This window comes from Portunus trituberculatus, chromosome 36 (assembly GCF_017591435.1).
Source record: "Portunus trituberculatus isolate SZX2019 chromosome 36, ASM1759143v1, whole genome shotgun sequence".
NCBI classification, from domain to species: domain Eukaryota; kingdom Metazoa; phylum Arthropoda; class Malacostraca; order Decapoda; family Portunidae; genus Portunus; species Portunus trituberculatus.
In genome coordinates, this window is record NC_059290.1 from 371,725 (window position 1) to 384,224 (window position 12,500).

The 12,500-nt window shown below is 44.3% G+C and overlaps 1 protein-coding gene across 2 annotated transcripts in view; it reads right to left on the minus strand.

The window, feature by feature from the left end:
• Nucleotides 1–952: 952 nt before the first annotated feature.
• The window catches only part of LOC123513601 (C2H2 type master regulator of conidiophore development brlA-like), a 31,242-nt gene continuing 19,694 nt past the window's right edge, over nt 953–12,500 (minus strand). Inside the window, exons 1-3 of one of the 2 annotated variants that reach the window (XM_045270856.1) lie at nt 5,251–5,666; nt 3,972–4,121; nt 953–3,312 (exon numbers count right to left, since the gene is read on the minus strand). In XM_045270856.1, the coding sequence (XP_045126791.1) occupies nt 1,943–3,312; nt 3,972–4,121; nt 5,251–5,524 (1,794 nt within the window). In that variant the 5' untranslated portion in view covers nt 5,525–5,666 and the 3' untranslated portion in view covers nt 953–1,942. Of the gene's footprint in view, nt 3,313–3,971; nt 4,122–5,250; nt 5,667–12,500 lie in introns of those variants that run through there. The other variant, XM_045270857.1, reaches the window with a different exon arrangement.

A 12,500-nucleotide genomic window follows, 5' to 3' on the forward strand; every position in this document is an offset into this window, starting at 1 on the left:
GACCGCCGAAGTGGAGGGCGAGACATGCCGACACCAGCCTGTTTTTCATTGGGCGTGTTGGGTCGCTGGTGTTTCCGAGAGGACGCGGGGATCCAGGGGGACGGGCAGTAGGATAGGGAAGAGGAGGAGGAGGAATCAGGACATGCAAATTTCATCGTGGGCCTGAGTTCGCAAAGGTGGCGAAGTTTTGACGGCCACAAACACCACGGAAAAACTGAAATTCGCCTCAGATTTGACGTCCCAAACTTACATCTCTCACAGTTTCCCATTGCCATTGTTTATATATCATAATAATATATTTAATCCTTTCACTGCCAAACATTTTCCCCATAGTACCCTGCAACTCTTCAGACACTTACGTACTAAAACACGCTAATTAGTTTTGTAATCTAGACAATAACAAAAAAAAAAACTTATTCTCCTTTCTCTATCTGTCCCTGCAAATCACATTACTGATACGGCTCTCAATGTTATCAAGAGACGGCCACACTAATGAAAGGGTCAGGCAGATCTCTCGTGAAAATATAATTCACCCAATAATTTCTCTCTCTCTCTCTCTCTCTCTCTCTCTCTCTCTCTCGTTAAAAACACTATTCACCAAGTTCTATACAGACGCCAGCACATTACTCTTCAAAATTTCCAATCTCTAAATATTTACCTTCCAAAGTGGTCTCCTTTTTTTTTTTTTCTTATCTTCTTACCAAACCACTCCTCCTTCAGTTCTATAGACTATCTTTCCTTTCGAACATCTAACTTACAATTTTCCTCTAACAACAAAAAAAAAAACCCAAATAAATAGATAGAATATCATCATCTTTCCTGCCAAAACTTTATATATTTCTTTCCAAACCTTTTTCCCCGACTTATATAATATTCCTTCTAAAATATCCATAAAGTCTTTACACACTACTCATTCAATATACCATGGCAGTAAAATTAAAGGTGAAGCAAAACCATTTATTTTTATTTCTTCAATTACATACAATTCAGACATTATCACAACGTCAGACACAAACACTCAGCTTCAGTGTCACTTGCTGCCTACCGGGGATGATCACCTGCCTAACACTTCTCAGCCGTTTGACAGCTTGATACGAACCGGTCTCTCGTCAGGGGGTCCCGGGGAATACTAAGTGGCGATGCAGGAACATGACTAAAAAAGCACGCCACATGTATATTATTTGTGCACCAATTTTGAATAGAACCGTAATCGTACGATCTTTTTCATGATTTCTAACATTTTTCACCAGTATATTACACAACTGCATGAATTTTACTGTGAATCATCCAGGACTTTAAAGCTAGTAAGACAGTGACTTGGTGGCCGCTGTGCTGAGTGAAATAAAGACAACAGATGAAAGTAAACCCAAGCATCTCATGACTCGTCGCTCTCACGCCCCGAGGGACGTGCGGCCCCGTGTCACTGTAACCAAACTCCTCCGCTGCTCCTTAGGCAAGCGTGAGTGGACTAAAAATCTTTAAAATTTGTAAGCATACTTAAAGTAAAGCGTCACAAATATATATGCACTATATACATATTTTCACAGGAGTATCAAGTCTTTTTTTAAAAAACAAAATCAGTGGGCACCGCTTCCCTCAATCTGGAACTGAAGGCTCAACGCTGCTAAAAATTTGTTTTGAAAATAAAAATATAAAATAAACATCAAACACCATATATGAATATCATATAAACGTATAACACGTTTTAGATATTTTTTTCAAAACAAAACTGTAACAATCAAGCATAATGCTATAAAACTAATGCTAATGTAGTTAAACTAATCATTAAGTTGTGGAAAATAACCACGTGAGACAATGCACACCAAAAGTACTCAAGAAGTCAAAGAAATAGTCAAAGGAAGTCCTCAGTAACAGTCCAGGTCAGTCTGAAGAGTTTGGGTGGGATGGGAAGGGGCTGGGCGGGGCGCAGCTTCCTTACCTATCACATTACGTCATCGTCGTCGTGCGGCTCGTAGTTCAAGAAGTCGTTAATGCCGACGATGTTGTAGTCTCCTCCAAAGCTGCAATCCTCATCGTCCGAGTCCTCATCATCGGAGACTGGGATGGTGTAAGGGTCTCCCTCCCTGCGGTGGATGGCCTTGGCCACGTGGGCTTTGAGATTGTCCTGGCGGCTGTAGGCCACGTCACAGTAAGGATGAGGGCACTTGAATCGGCGATTTGAGCCGTGGGCTTCCATGTGGCGCTTCAGGTGGCCCGAGGAGGCGAACACAATCTGACAGGAGTAACAGGTGCAGCCCCGCTTCCTCTTGAGTACACCGCGGCTGAGCTTCCTGGCGGCGCGCCTGGCGATACGCTCCTTCTCCTTGACGGAGCCACACGGCGATCCTTTTGGGGACTCGCGATTAGGTTCACGTTTGCTGTTATTGTTCTTATTGCACGTCTTGTGCCGGGCGCCACCACATGTGTGCGGGTGTGGGGCGACGCCTGCGGCGGGGTAAGATGCTGGGAATTGAGCAGATACTTGGGGAGACGAGGACATGCCGGGTGCGCTGCCATGGTTATTCAGGTAGGCGACGGAGCCAAATCCCTGACTGGCCGGGCTGCCCTGTTGGGGCGACACGTGATAGGGGAAGCTGTTCTCAAATCCATGGAAGAATCGACTCAGTGACACATTGGGAGGCAATGGGTACAGCTTGGTCTCTGGAAACTGCATAGCGAGCTGCCCTCGGCCTTGACCAGCCTGGGTGGGCGTGGGGCCTGACGGGTGCCTGGCTGGACGCTCGAGCTTGGGCACCGCCGCGCCGTGGTTGTTGAGGTAAGTGGTGTAGTACATCTTGCCATTCCGCACCTTGGAATCTTCGTGGTAAGGAGAGGTGGCGACGGGCGCTGGGAGAGGAGTTACGTCCGGAGAGATGTGAGAAGAGCGTGTGCCGGAAATGGAAGGGGTGTCGTCAGGAGGGTGGGTGCAGGTGGGCGTGACTAGGTCCTGCTGGTAGCTGTATGTAGATGCTGTCTGATAGAGCACTTGGTTGTAGGCAGGCGTCATTTGTGGAGAGATATGGTTATTCAATGGTGTGACTTGGCCGGGGGGTCCAAAAGTGGAAGGGGAATGATCATGGAGAGAGTTGTATGTGGGAGAGGTGGCTACTTGGTTGTGTTGTGGGTTTTGACCGTGGCTGTAAACACCGTAGAAGTTCTGAGGATGCTGCGGGGAGTACAGCGGCGAGGTGTAAGCACAGTGCGAGCTGTCAGAGTTGTTGCTGGAAGGGCTGGGTGTATTTATGATGGACATGAAGGCCGAGGGGGATCCGCCCTGCCCGCCCTGTCCCTCGCCGGAGTTCACCGCAGAGCCTGTGTGAAGAAAACACATTGTTTACCACGTAAGCTACGCAATACTAACGTAACCTACAACACCCACGCATATGATATTAACAAGTGACTTCAAAACCAGAGAATCCAATCGTCGCTTCTCTCTGAATTACAATTACTCCACAAACAACAAGTAGTACAACACACAAATAAATATAATCCTGATGTAGAAGTTATACAACAAATATTTTTCTTAGGGTCGCCAGACTGCCCGATTTAGGGGGATCTCAGTAATCATTTCATTAACTACCAAGTTTTCTCTTATTGGTTTGTGACGCCATCACAATAACTGACCACAGCGAGGAAGAGCGCTACCGCTCCCGCCAAGAAATTATCGTGAGATCAAAGCCGTCCATCTTTAGGTCACCGCCTGTCACTGTATACACATCACAGCCCTCCCTCCCTACTTCTGTATTTTCTTCTATTAACTAATTATTTCAAGAGGTAGGTTCCAAGGTATTTAGTCTCCCATTTTGTATACTAATTTTTCTTTCGGGGACTGGCACTCTAAATGGCCGTGGTTTTTTTTTCGTTCAAATTTTGCCCTTTGCCAGTGGCATAAACATTAAAAAAGCGCCACTTTTCCTCTAACCGCCATAAACAAAGGGAACAAAGAAAAAAAGTCTCAAAGCAGTACTTACGGGAGAGGTACTGGGCCTGGTCTGAGTTGCTGGGGACGAGATGGTGCATGGACTGCTCAGGGTAGAGGGCGTTGGTGGCTTCTCGTGTCACCCTCATGGTGGAGGTCATGTCAGTAAAGGAGGTGCTGCCGACGCTGCTCTCCCCTTCCACTGGAAGAAAAAAAATATCAAAACAAATATAAAAAAAAGGTGTAGCACCAAGTTACGCATATGCGAGCCAATATATATCAACGTGTAGAACCAAGAAAAGTCTGGTATCTAGAGAACACTGTAGCAGTTAATTCAGAAACAAGTAGATACGCGATGGATGTGAAGGAGGGAAAAAGGATGACCGTACTGGATTGCTTGAGCTAAAATGTTCCCTAAAGATTATGTAACATGATGAATTGTTACCTTGCACGGCTAATATCTTCCCGTCAACATATTTTATTCGCGCTAAACGACCACATCCCCTCAACTTCATAAAAAAAAATACCTGCTTTAATTCCTTCCACTATTATTTGCCGGAGCACATAAAATGGTGAGAGCCACATAATGGCGCCCGCACCCATTAAAGAAAATCTGAAGATGGCGTCCCTCACTGATGGGTACACGGGTCAACCCACAGCTTTCCTTCCGTCGCCAGATCTCCGCCCACCACACCCTCGCCCCGCCCACTCATGACGTTTCCCACACACGTCGCCTCCCAACACAAGCAGCACAGCATTCACACGCACCTTTAAAGCATCAAAGATTTATGCTTCGCAGTTTCAATGAATACTAATTCAAGGACACTCACCATGTACATCTCACCAATCACATTCACAAAGTACGGGTAGCACTTGTGATCACATTTTAACAGTTTAAGAAAGTCTCTCTCTCTCTCTCTCTCTCTCTCTCTCTCTCTCTCTCTCTCTCTCTCTCTCTCTCAGGCACTTTTAGGTAGTCAAAATTTAGAAACTTTTTTTTTAAGAATGCGAATGCGAAACTTTAATAACCAACAAAATAATAAATAATTCAATAACCAAGCAAATGTGAATAACAATAATTAGAAAAACGACTGCTCATCCCATACCGGACACAGGTAGGACTTAATTGGATATCCTGCCATTACCCTTCAAACAGGACGTGGTCGAGAGGCACCCTTCGTCCTTTACTTCCTCCAGCAGTGAAAGACATTTTTCCCATATACATCCTTCCCGCCTTAGGATATCCCCTCCACCCCACCCCACTTCCTGCCTATCTTGACCCTGCCTGCGCCCCCGCACCTACCCCAACCACAACACCTTCAGGGACTCACTTGTCATGTAGGTGTAGACTGCCTGGGAGTACTGCTGCTGCTGCTGCTGTTGTTGTTGTAGCTGCTGCTGCTCCTGAAGGGTGAGGGAGGCTGTCTGTTCCTCAAGGTCGAGTTCTTGCTTTACAACGCCCCAATTCCGTGACTCCCCCACCAAATATTTGTTGAACTCTGTCGGATCTCCGGCAATGTCCAGCGGATCAACGCTCAGCTCAGGAGCTGTGGCGTTCCCGGGCTGCATGGAGCCGCCATTCCCACGGCTTTGGTCGTGTGCCATGGCGTCGTCTTCTCGCCGCGATCTCTTAATACTGTGTTCAGTCACCGTCAAAAATTCCACAAAGCTAAATAAGAGGTGACCTCCGTCTGACCTCTCCCACTTCCCTCTCAAAACTGGCGGGTTTGGGTCACCGCACCTTTATTTGACCCAAGCTGTCCAGCCCCCCTCAGGTCACCCCCCCCGGTCACCTCTCCCTCAATACCTCCAGTCTCGGCTGCCCGCGCGACCAATCTTGACCCAGAGCTTCCACTAATCCCCCACACAGATCCCCCGGCCTCTTCTCCCTCACGTTCCCAGGGTGGCGGCGTCTCGGCATTCAAGTCTCCCAGCAACTGGCAGCGTCTCCCCGTCAGGAGGAATACGACATATTTAAAATGTCTTCCTCCTCCTCCTCTCCTTTCATTCATCATCCAGCCACTCAACAGCAATCAAATAAAAAATTCCGCTACTTTTTCCGATTTTATAGGTTCGTCATGCAAGCTCTGACTGTCCACACTACAGGAATGTCACTGTTTCCCGCTGTCTTATGTACAGTACAGTACCATGCCTTGCGTCAGGAACGGCCATGTGTAGGCCGGAGGATCGAGTCTTTTTACCAACAACTTTGCTGGCGTGTGTAGGCTGAAGGAGGCGCTGTGTGTAGGATGAAGGAGGCGCTGTGTGTAGGATGAAGGAGGCGCTGTGTGTAGGCTGAAGGAGGCGCTGTGTGTAGGTTGAAGGAAGCGCTGTGCGTTGGCTGGAGGAGGCGCTGTGTGTAGGTTGAAGGAAGCGCTGTGTGTAGGTTGAAGGAGGCGTTGTGTGTAGGATGAAGAAGACGCTGTGTGTAGGTCAGAAAATGCGCTATGTGTAAGTTGAAAGTTGAAGGAAGCTGTGTGTAGGTTGAAGGAGGCGCTGTGTGTATAGGTTGAAGGAGGCTATGTATGTAGGTTGAAAGGAGGCGCTGTGTGTAGGTTAGAGGAGGCGCTGTGTGTAGGTCAGAAAATGCACTGTGTGTACGTTGAAGGAGGCTGTATATGTAGGTTAGAGGAGGCGCTGTGTGTAGTTTATAGGGCGAAGCTTGTATAAGAATGAAAGTCAATGGAGCTGCCTTGCATAGGTGAAATATAAGCCATCTTGTGCTGGGCGAAACACCAGCCATGCTAAGTAAAATTTTCCTTCCCAGTCTCCACATTTTGTTATTCATAATGCTTTGATGGCTTTATCAGGGAACCTTTTTTCTCCCTCGATAACAAAACCGTTCTCGCCACGCCACATACACCTATTTGAGCTCTTTAATGCATCAAAATTTGTCTTTGCACAAAAAAGAAAAAGAAAAAAAGAACCGGGTACATTCTTGTTGCTTCCATGAAACGAAGACCAAGCCAGAATCAAAACATTTGTAGGAACCAGTAAGAGTAAGATTTGTCACTTCGTTATAGACTGGATAAAGTGACGTAAGTCTCACACACACACACACACACACACACACACACACACACACACACACACACACACACACACTTCACCTCCTCACCTTGCCAAGGCTCACATAGGGGCGGGCAAAGAGACATCAAGCAGGACATCAACATATATGAGGGAATAATGCAAATCGAAGCGGTGCCCTTGAGCGCCTCGGGGTGAATATAGATCTTGGGGACTCTATGCTAATGCCTCGCTCATTCGAATCTCGTAAGGTGGAACTTGAGAGGGAGAGAAGAGGGTGATGGGGATACGAGGAGAGGAGTGGAGGGGAGGAATGCAGTCGGTGCTCTCTCTCTCTCTCTCTCTCTCTCTCTCTCTCTCTCTCTCTCTCTCTCCATTTTGAGAAACACGTAAAATATTCATGATGTTATGAAAGTCTCCTTCAAGATTTTCCACAGATGAAATTAAAAAGAGTTGAATTTTAAATATATTTTTTCAAATGGCTTTTGAGAGAGAGAGAGAGAGAGAGAGAGAGAGAGAGAGAGAGAGAGAGAGAGAGAGAGAGAGAGAGAGAGAGAGAGCAATATTAGAAGCAGACGTCAAAAATGAAGACAAAACTTCTTAACTTGCAACTCACTCCCCTCCAATTTCAGAGGTTCTTCTCACCCTTCCCCACCTTCTACCCTCCATTACCCAGAATTCCTCTTGTCTACACCTCTCTCTCTCTCTCTCTCTCTCTCTGCTGCAGTATCTCGACCACGAAGGACACGATACGTTATCCAGACCGTCTCAATCGTTGGTTCTCAATCCTTGGTCCTTTTAAAGCTTTTGTTTTTATCTCGGCGTTGTGACCAAAACTCCATATATTTTTACGGCACTTTCAACCTTCGTGATTGGCTGTCCGAGGGATGCGTCTGGCGCTGTGATTGGCTCATTCCACTTGCCCTGACGTCATGACAGGCTCGCTAACACTCCCGTCCCAAGCCACAGGAGTCTCTCTCTCTCTCTCTCTCTCTCTCTCTCTGGATCACCCTTCACAGTTAAACGGATTCAAATTTGCTGGTAAATGTAAGTTCGAATGTTTGCATCTGGCGCTTCACACTGCGGCGTGACCCAGGCTGATGGTGCGACCTTGGCTGGGGATGCTGTGAGTAGTGGGGAGGCGGGGATAAGGAGACGGGAAGAGCTGGAGGTGGGGGTTAAGAGAGGGTTTGGTTAGGGGTAAAGATCAGAGCGGCGGAGTAGGAGGGCGGGTTTATGACGAGTGAGGGAGGTAAGGAAGGACGGGAGGGAGGGAGGGTGGGACGGACAGGTGGTAGGAGAGGACAAGCAACAGAGGAACAAGCTTAATCTCTATAACGAGGTCTTCCTGTTACTGTCCTAAAAATAAGTCACAGGGCAACCTTTGAATTGCTCTAAGATTTACTATGACACTGACTTTGTTAACTTGTTCCTGATTATTGCACATGACTGGCCAACGTTCAGAAACGCTTAACTCTCACCACGACTGTTTTCGAAGGCCACAGACACGAATTGACGACGGCTTCTCCTATTAAAAATGAAGAAATCTTGTTAATCTGTTATTAGAATCATGTAAGAAAAAAAAACCTTACAATCTGCGTAACTTAACTAGAGCTCTCTGAAAGGAATGAAGGTGCAGGGCAGAGCGTTTCAGAATCTGGGTCTATGATACGTAATGTGCTTAGATAGAGGTGTTCCGCTTCTATTTAATTGCTATTTGATAACATCTTTCCTTAATTACTAATAGTTACGAGACATCTTTACTGATTCTACAGTCACCTCTAGTCTTTGAAACAAGTAGAAATTGCGACACGTATTCTTCTTAATCCCTCTCTTTCTTGTAGATGCTTAGAACGATTTCATGCATTAATTCTGACGTTGTTTCCTATCCCAGTGAAAGGATGAGAGCAAATTACTTTTTGGCAAGGATTCATGCAGAGTTTGAAATTGTGCAGCTGCTTCACATTCTAGATGCGCCCACACCTTGTTGCCGAGGTGGGAGTCATCAAGCACCACTTCCTGGTGACTTATTTTTGAATGGAGGGGAACATTTGACCTAGAATCAGATCACGAGCGCACATAATTTCGATATACTTCTGCTCTGCACCTGCACTCTTTCAAAAGGTTAATAATTGAGGCTAAAAGGGGTTTGTAAGGATGCTTCTTATGTTTATATGGATATATTACCACAATTTATATATTAATATATGGAGAAAGAGTTTCAAAATGGTGGTGTTGAGTCAGCAAAGCGTTTAAGTACGTTCTTCACTCCTACGTACACATGAGCGAGCAAAGCCGTTAAATACGTTCCTCACTCCTACATGTTTCAATACGCACAGTACTTAACCAGTCACTAATTAATCTCCAACTCAACCCCGCACCTCCAATCCACCTTCCTCTCAGCCGCAAGAGCCGAAGGAGAAGCAGTCACTGTCGCCCATAAAGTGAGACGCATGTTCTCTCAACACTACTATTCTCAAAGGCGATAATGATGATTTTTAAGATTGTTTCCTGTACAGAAGCCTAAAAACACTCTTAGATTCATGAGTACCTTCAAATAGTCTTTTCAAAGAAAAAGTTTTCCAAAATATGAACCTATCTTGCTGAAGCCCATACCCGCACCGCTCCACACAGCTCGTCCGCCAGGCACACAGCCAGTCACATACCCGCACCGCTCCACACAGCTCGTCCGCCAGGCACACAGCCAGTCACATACCTACAGACTCACAGTCATGCATGAGACTGATTAACTCGTGGCACCTAAGCCAAGAAGGCATAAAAGGCCACGAATAAGCTCTGAACAAAAAAAAAAAAAAAAAAATATATATATATATATATATATATATATATATATATATATATATATATATATATATATATATATATATATATATATATATATATATATATATATATATATATATATATATATATATATATATATATATATATATATATATATATATATATATATATATATATATATATATATATATATATATATATATATATATATATATATATATATATATATATATATATATATATATATATATATATATATATATATATATATATATATATATATATATATATATATATATATATATATATATAGAGAGAGAGAGAGAGAGAGAGAGAGAGAGAGAGAGAGAATTTTACTTCGACATTCTGTTTTACTGCAGTGAGCGGTCATTTTTATTAATATTATAATACCGCGCAGTATAAGCAGCGCGTGCATCTCATCATTTCAAAGTCGTGAGTTCGATCTTCACTCTAGGCATAACCTTTTCCATGTTTCTACAAGACTCGTTCATTAATAGTTAAGCAACAGTTCCAAATCATGTCTCTTTCTATCTAAGACTTCCAAGTAACAAGAACGATTACACTTCACTCGCGTCTTGCCGAGTGAACATAAGAGAGGAGAGTGCAAAAGGCCAACTTTAACAAAGGCCAACATAGCAAAGGAGGCCGCAAAAGGCCAATTTAAGAACACAAAAGCACGCGCGGTCTTGCCATTTCACTGTATAAAAGTTATCACGGTATCTAATGTTAGTGATCACGTGAAGGTTTTGTGACATCAAGTTTACTCCTGCTGGGAATTAACACAGCTTCCCTCCCTCCTCCTACCCCCATTTCGTCCCTCCTTCACTCTTTCCCTCCCACAGGACCCACTTAATCCCTTCCTCTCTCCCACGGGACCCCGCCGCGTCCCTACTAATGCTACCACACCCCTCACCACTGCCTATTCCCCCGTCTCATCCTCTTCCGTACTCGCCTCAATCCCTTAATTACTATCAAATGCTGCTGCTGCTGCTACTACCACTACCACCCCCACCACTACTACTACTACTACCACCATCACCACTACTATTACTACTACTACTATTATTACTACTACTACCACCATAAGTACCACTACCATCAACACCACCACTACCACTACTACTATTACTACTATTACTACTACTACTACTACTATTACTACTACAACAACTACTACTACTACTACTACTACTACTACTACTACTACCACCACCACCACCATTACAACCACCACTACTATTACTACTACTACTACTACTACTACTACTTGTACTACTAGTACTAACAACCATCACCACTACACCACCACCATTACTACTACTACTACTACTATAACTACTACTACTACTACTACTAGCATTACTACTACTATAACTACTACTACTACTATAACCACTACTACCACTACTACCACCATAACCACTACCACCACTACCACCATAACCATAACCACTACCACCACCACCACTATAACCATAACCATTACTACCACTACCACTACTATAACCATTACCACTACTACCACTATACCTATCCTACCACTACTACTACTATAACCATTACCACCACTACTACCACCATAACCATTACCACTACCACTACTACCACCATTATACTATAACCATTACTACCACCACTGCTACCACCATAACCACTACCACCACTACCACTACCGCCATAACCATTACCACCACTATAACCATTACCACCACCACTACCACCACCACAACCACTATAACCATTACCACTACTACTACTACTACCACCATAACCATTACTACTACAATATTATTACCACCACCATCACCATTACTACTACCATTACTACCACCACCACTACTACCACCATTACCACCACCACTACAATAACTACTATTACTACCACAACTACTATAACTACTACTACTACTACTACTATAACTACTACTACTACTACTATAACTATTACTACTAGCTACTGTTGTGGGCTGTTCTCTGCCATGTTCTGGGCCATGCAGATGGGATCACAGAGCCCTATATAAGAATCCGCGTATGTTAGTGGAGCTGTCAGTATCACAGGGCTTGAAGTAAAGACCAGGAGACAGTCAACACATGTATTGTTCTTAACCGGCTACAGGTGACAAAACAATCCTGGCTAACTCGGTGTGTGTATCCTCTCCTCGGTCTGGGTGCAAACCTTCTGAGGATTGTGGGTAGGTGTGGCTGCCAGATGTATGAGTGTAGAATATGTGTATTAGTATAGTGTTAAGTGTTTCCTTACTTTACTATCTAAGTAATATTCTTACAACTACTAATACTACTACTACTATAACTACTATTACTACTACTACTATAACTACTGCTACTACTATAACTATTACTATAACTATTACTACTACTACTACTTCTATAACTACTACTACTACTACTATAACTACTACTACTACTACTACAATAACTACTACTACTACTACCACAATAACCACCACTACTACCACAATAACCACTACTACCACTACAACAACTACTACTACCACCACAATAACTACTACTACTACTACTACTATAACCACTACCACCACTACCATAACCACTACCACCACTACTATAACCACTACCACCACTACCACTACCACCACCATAACCACCACCACTACTACCACCACCACCATAACCACCACTACCACTACCACCATAACCACTACCACCACTAAAACCACCACCACCATAACCACTACCACCACTAAAA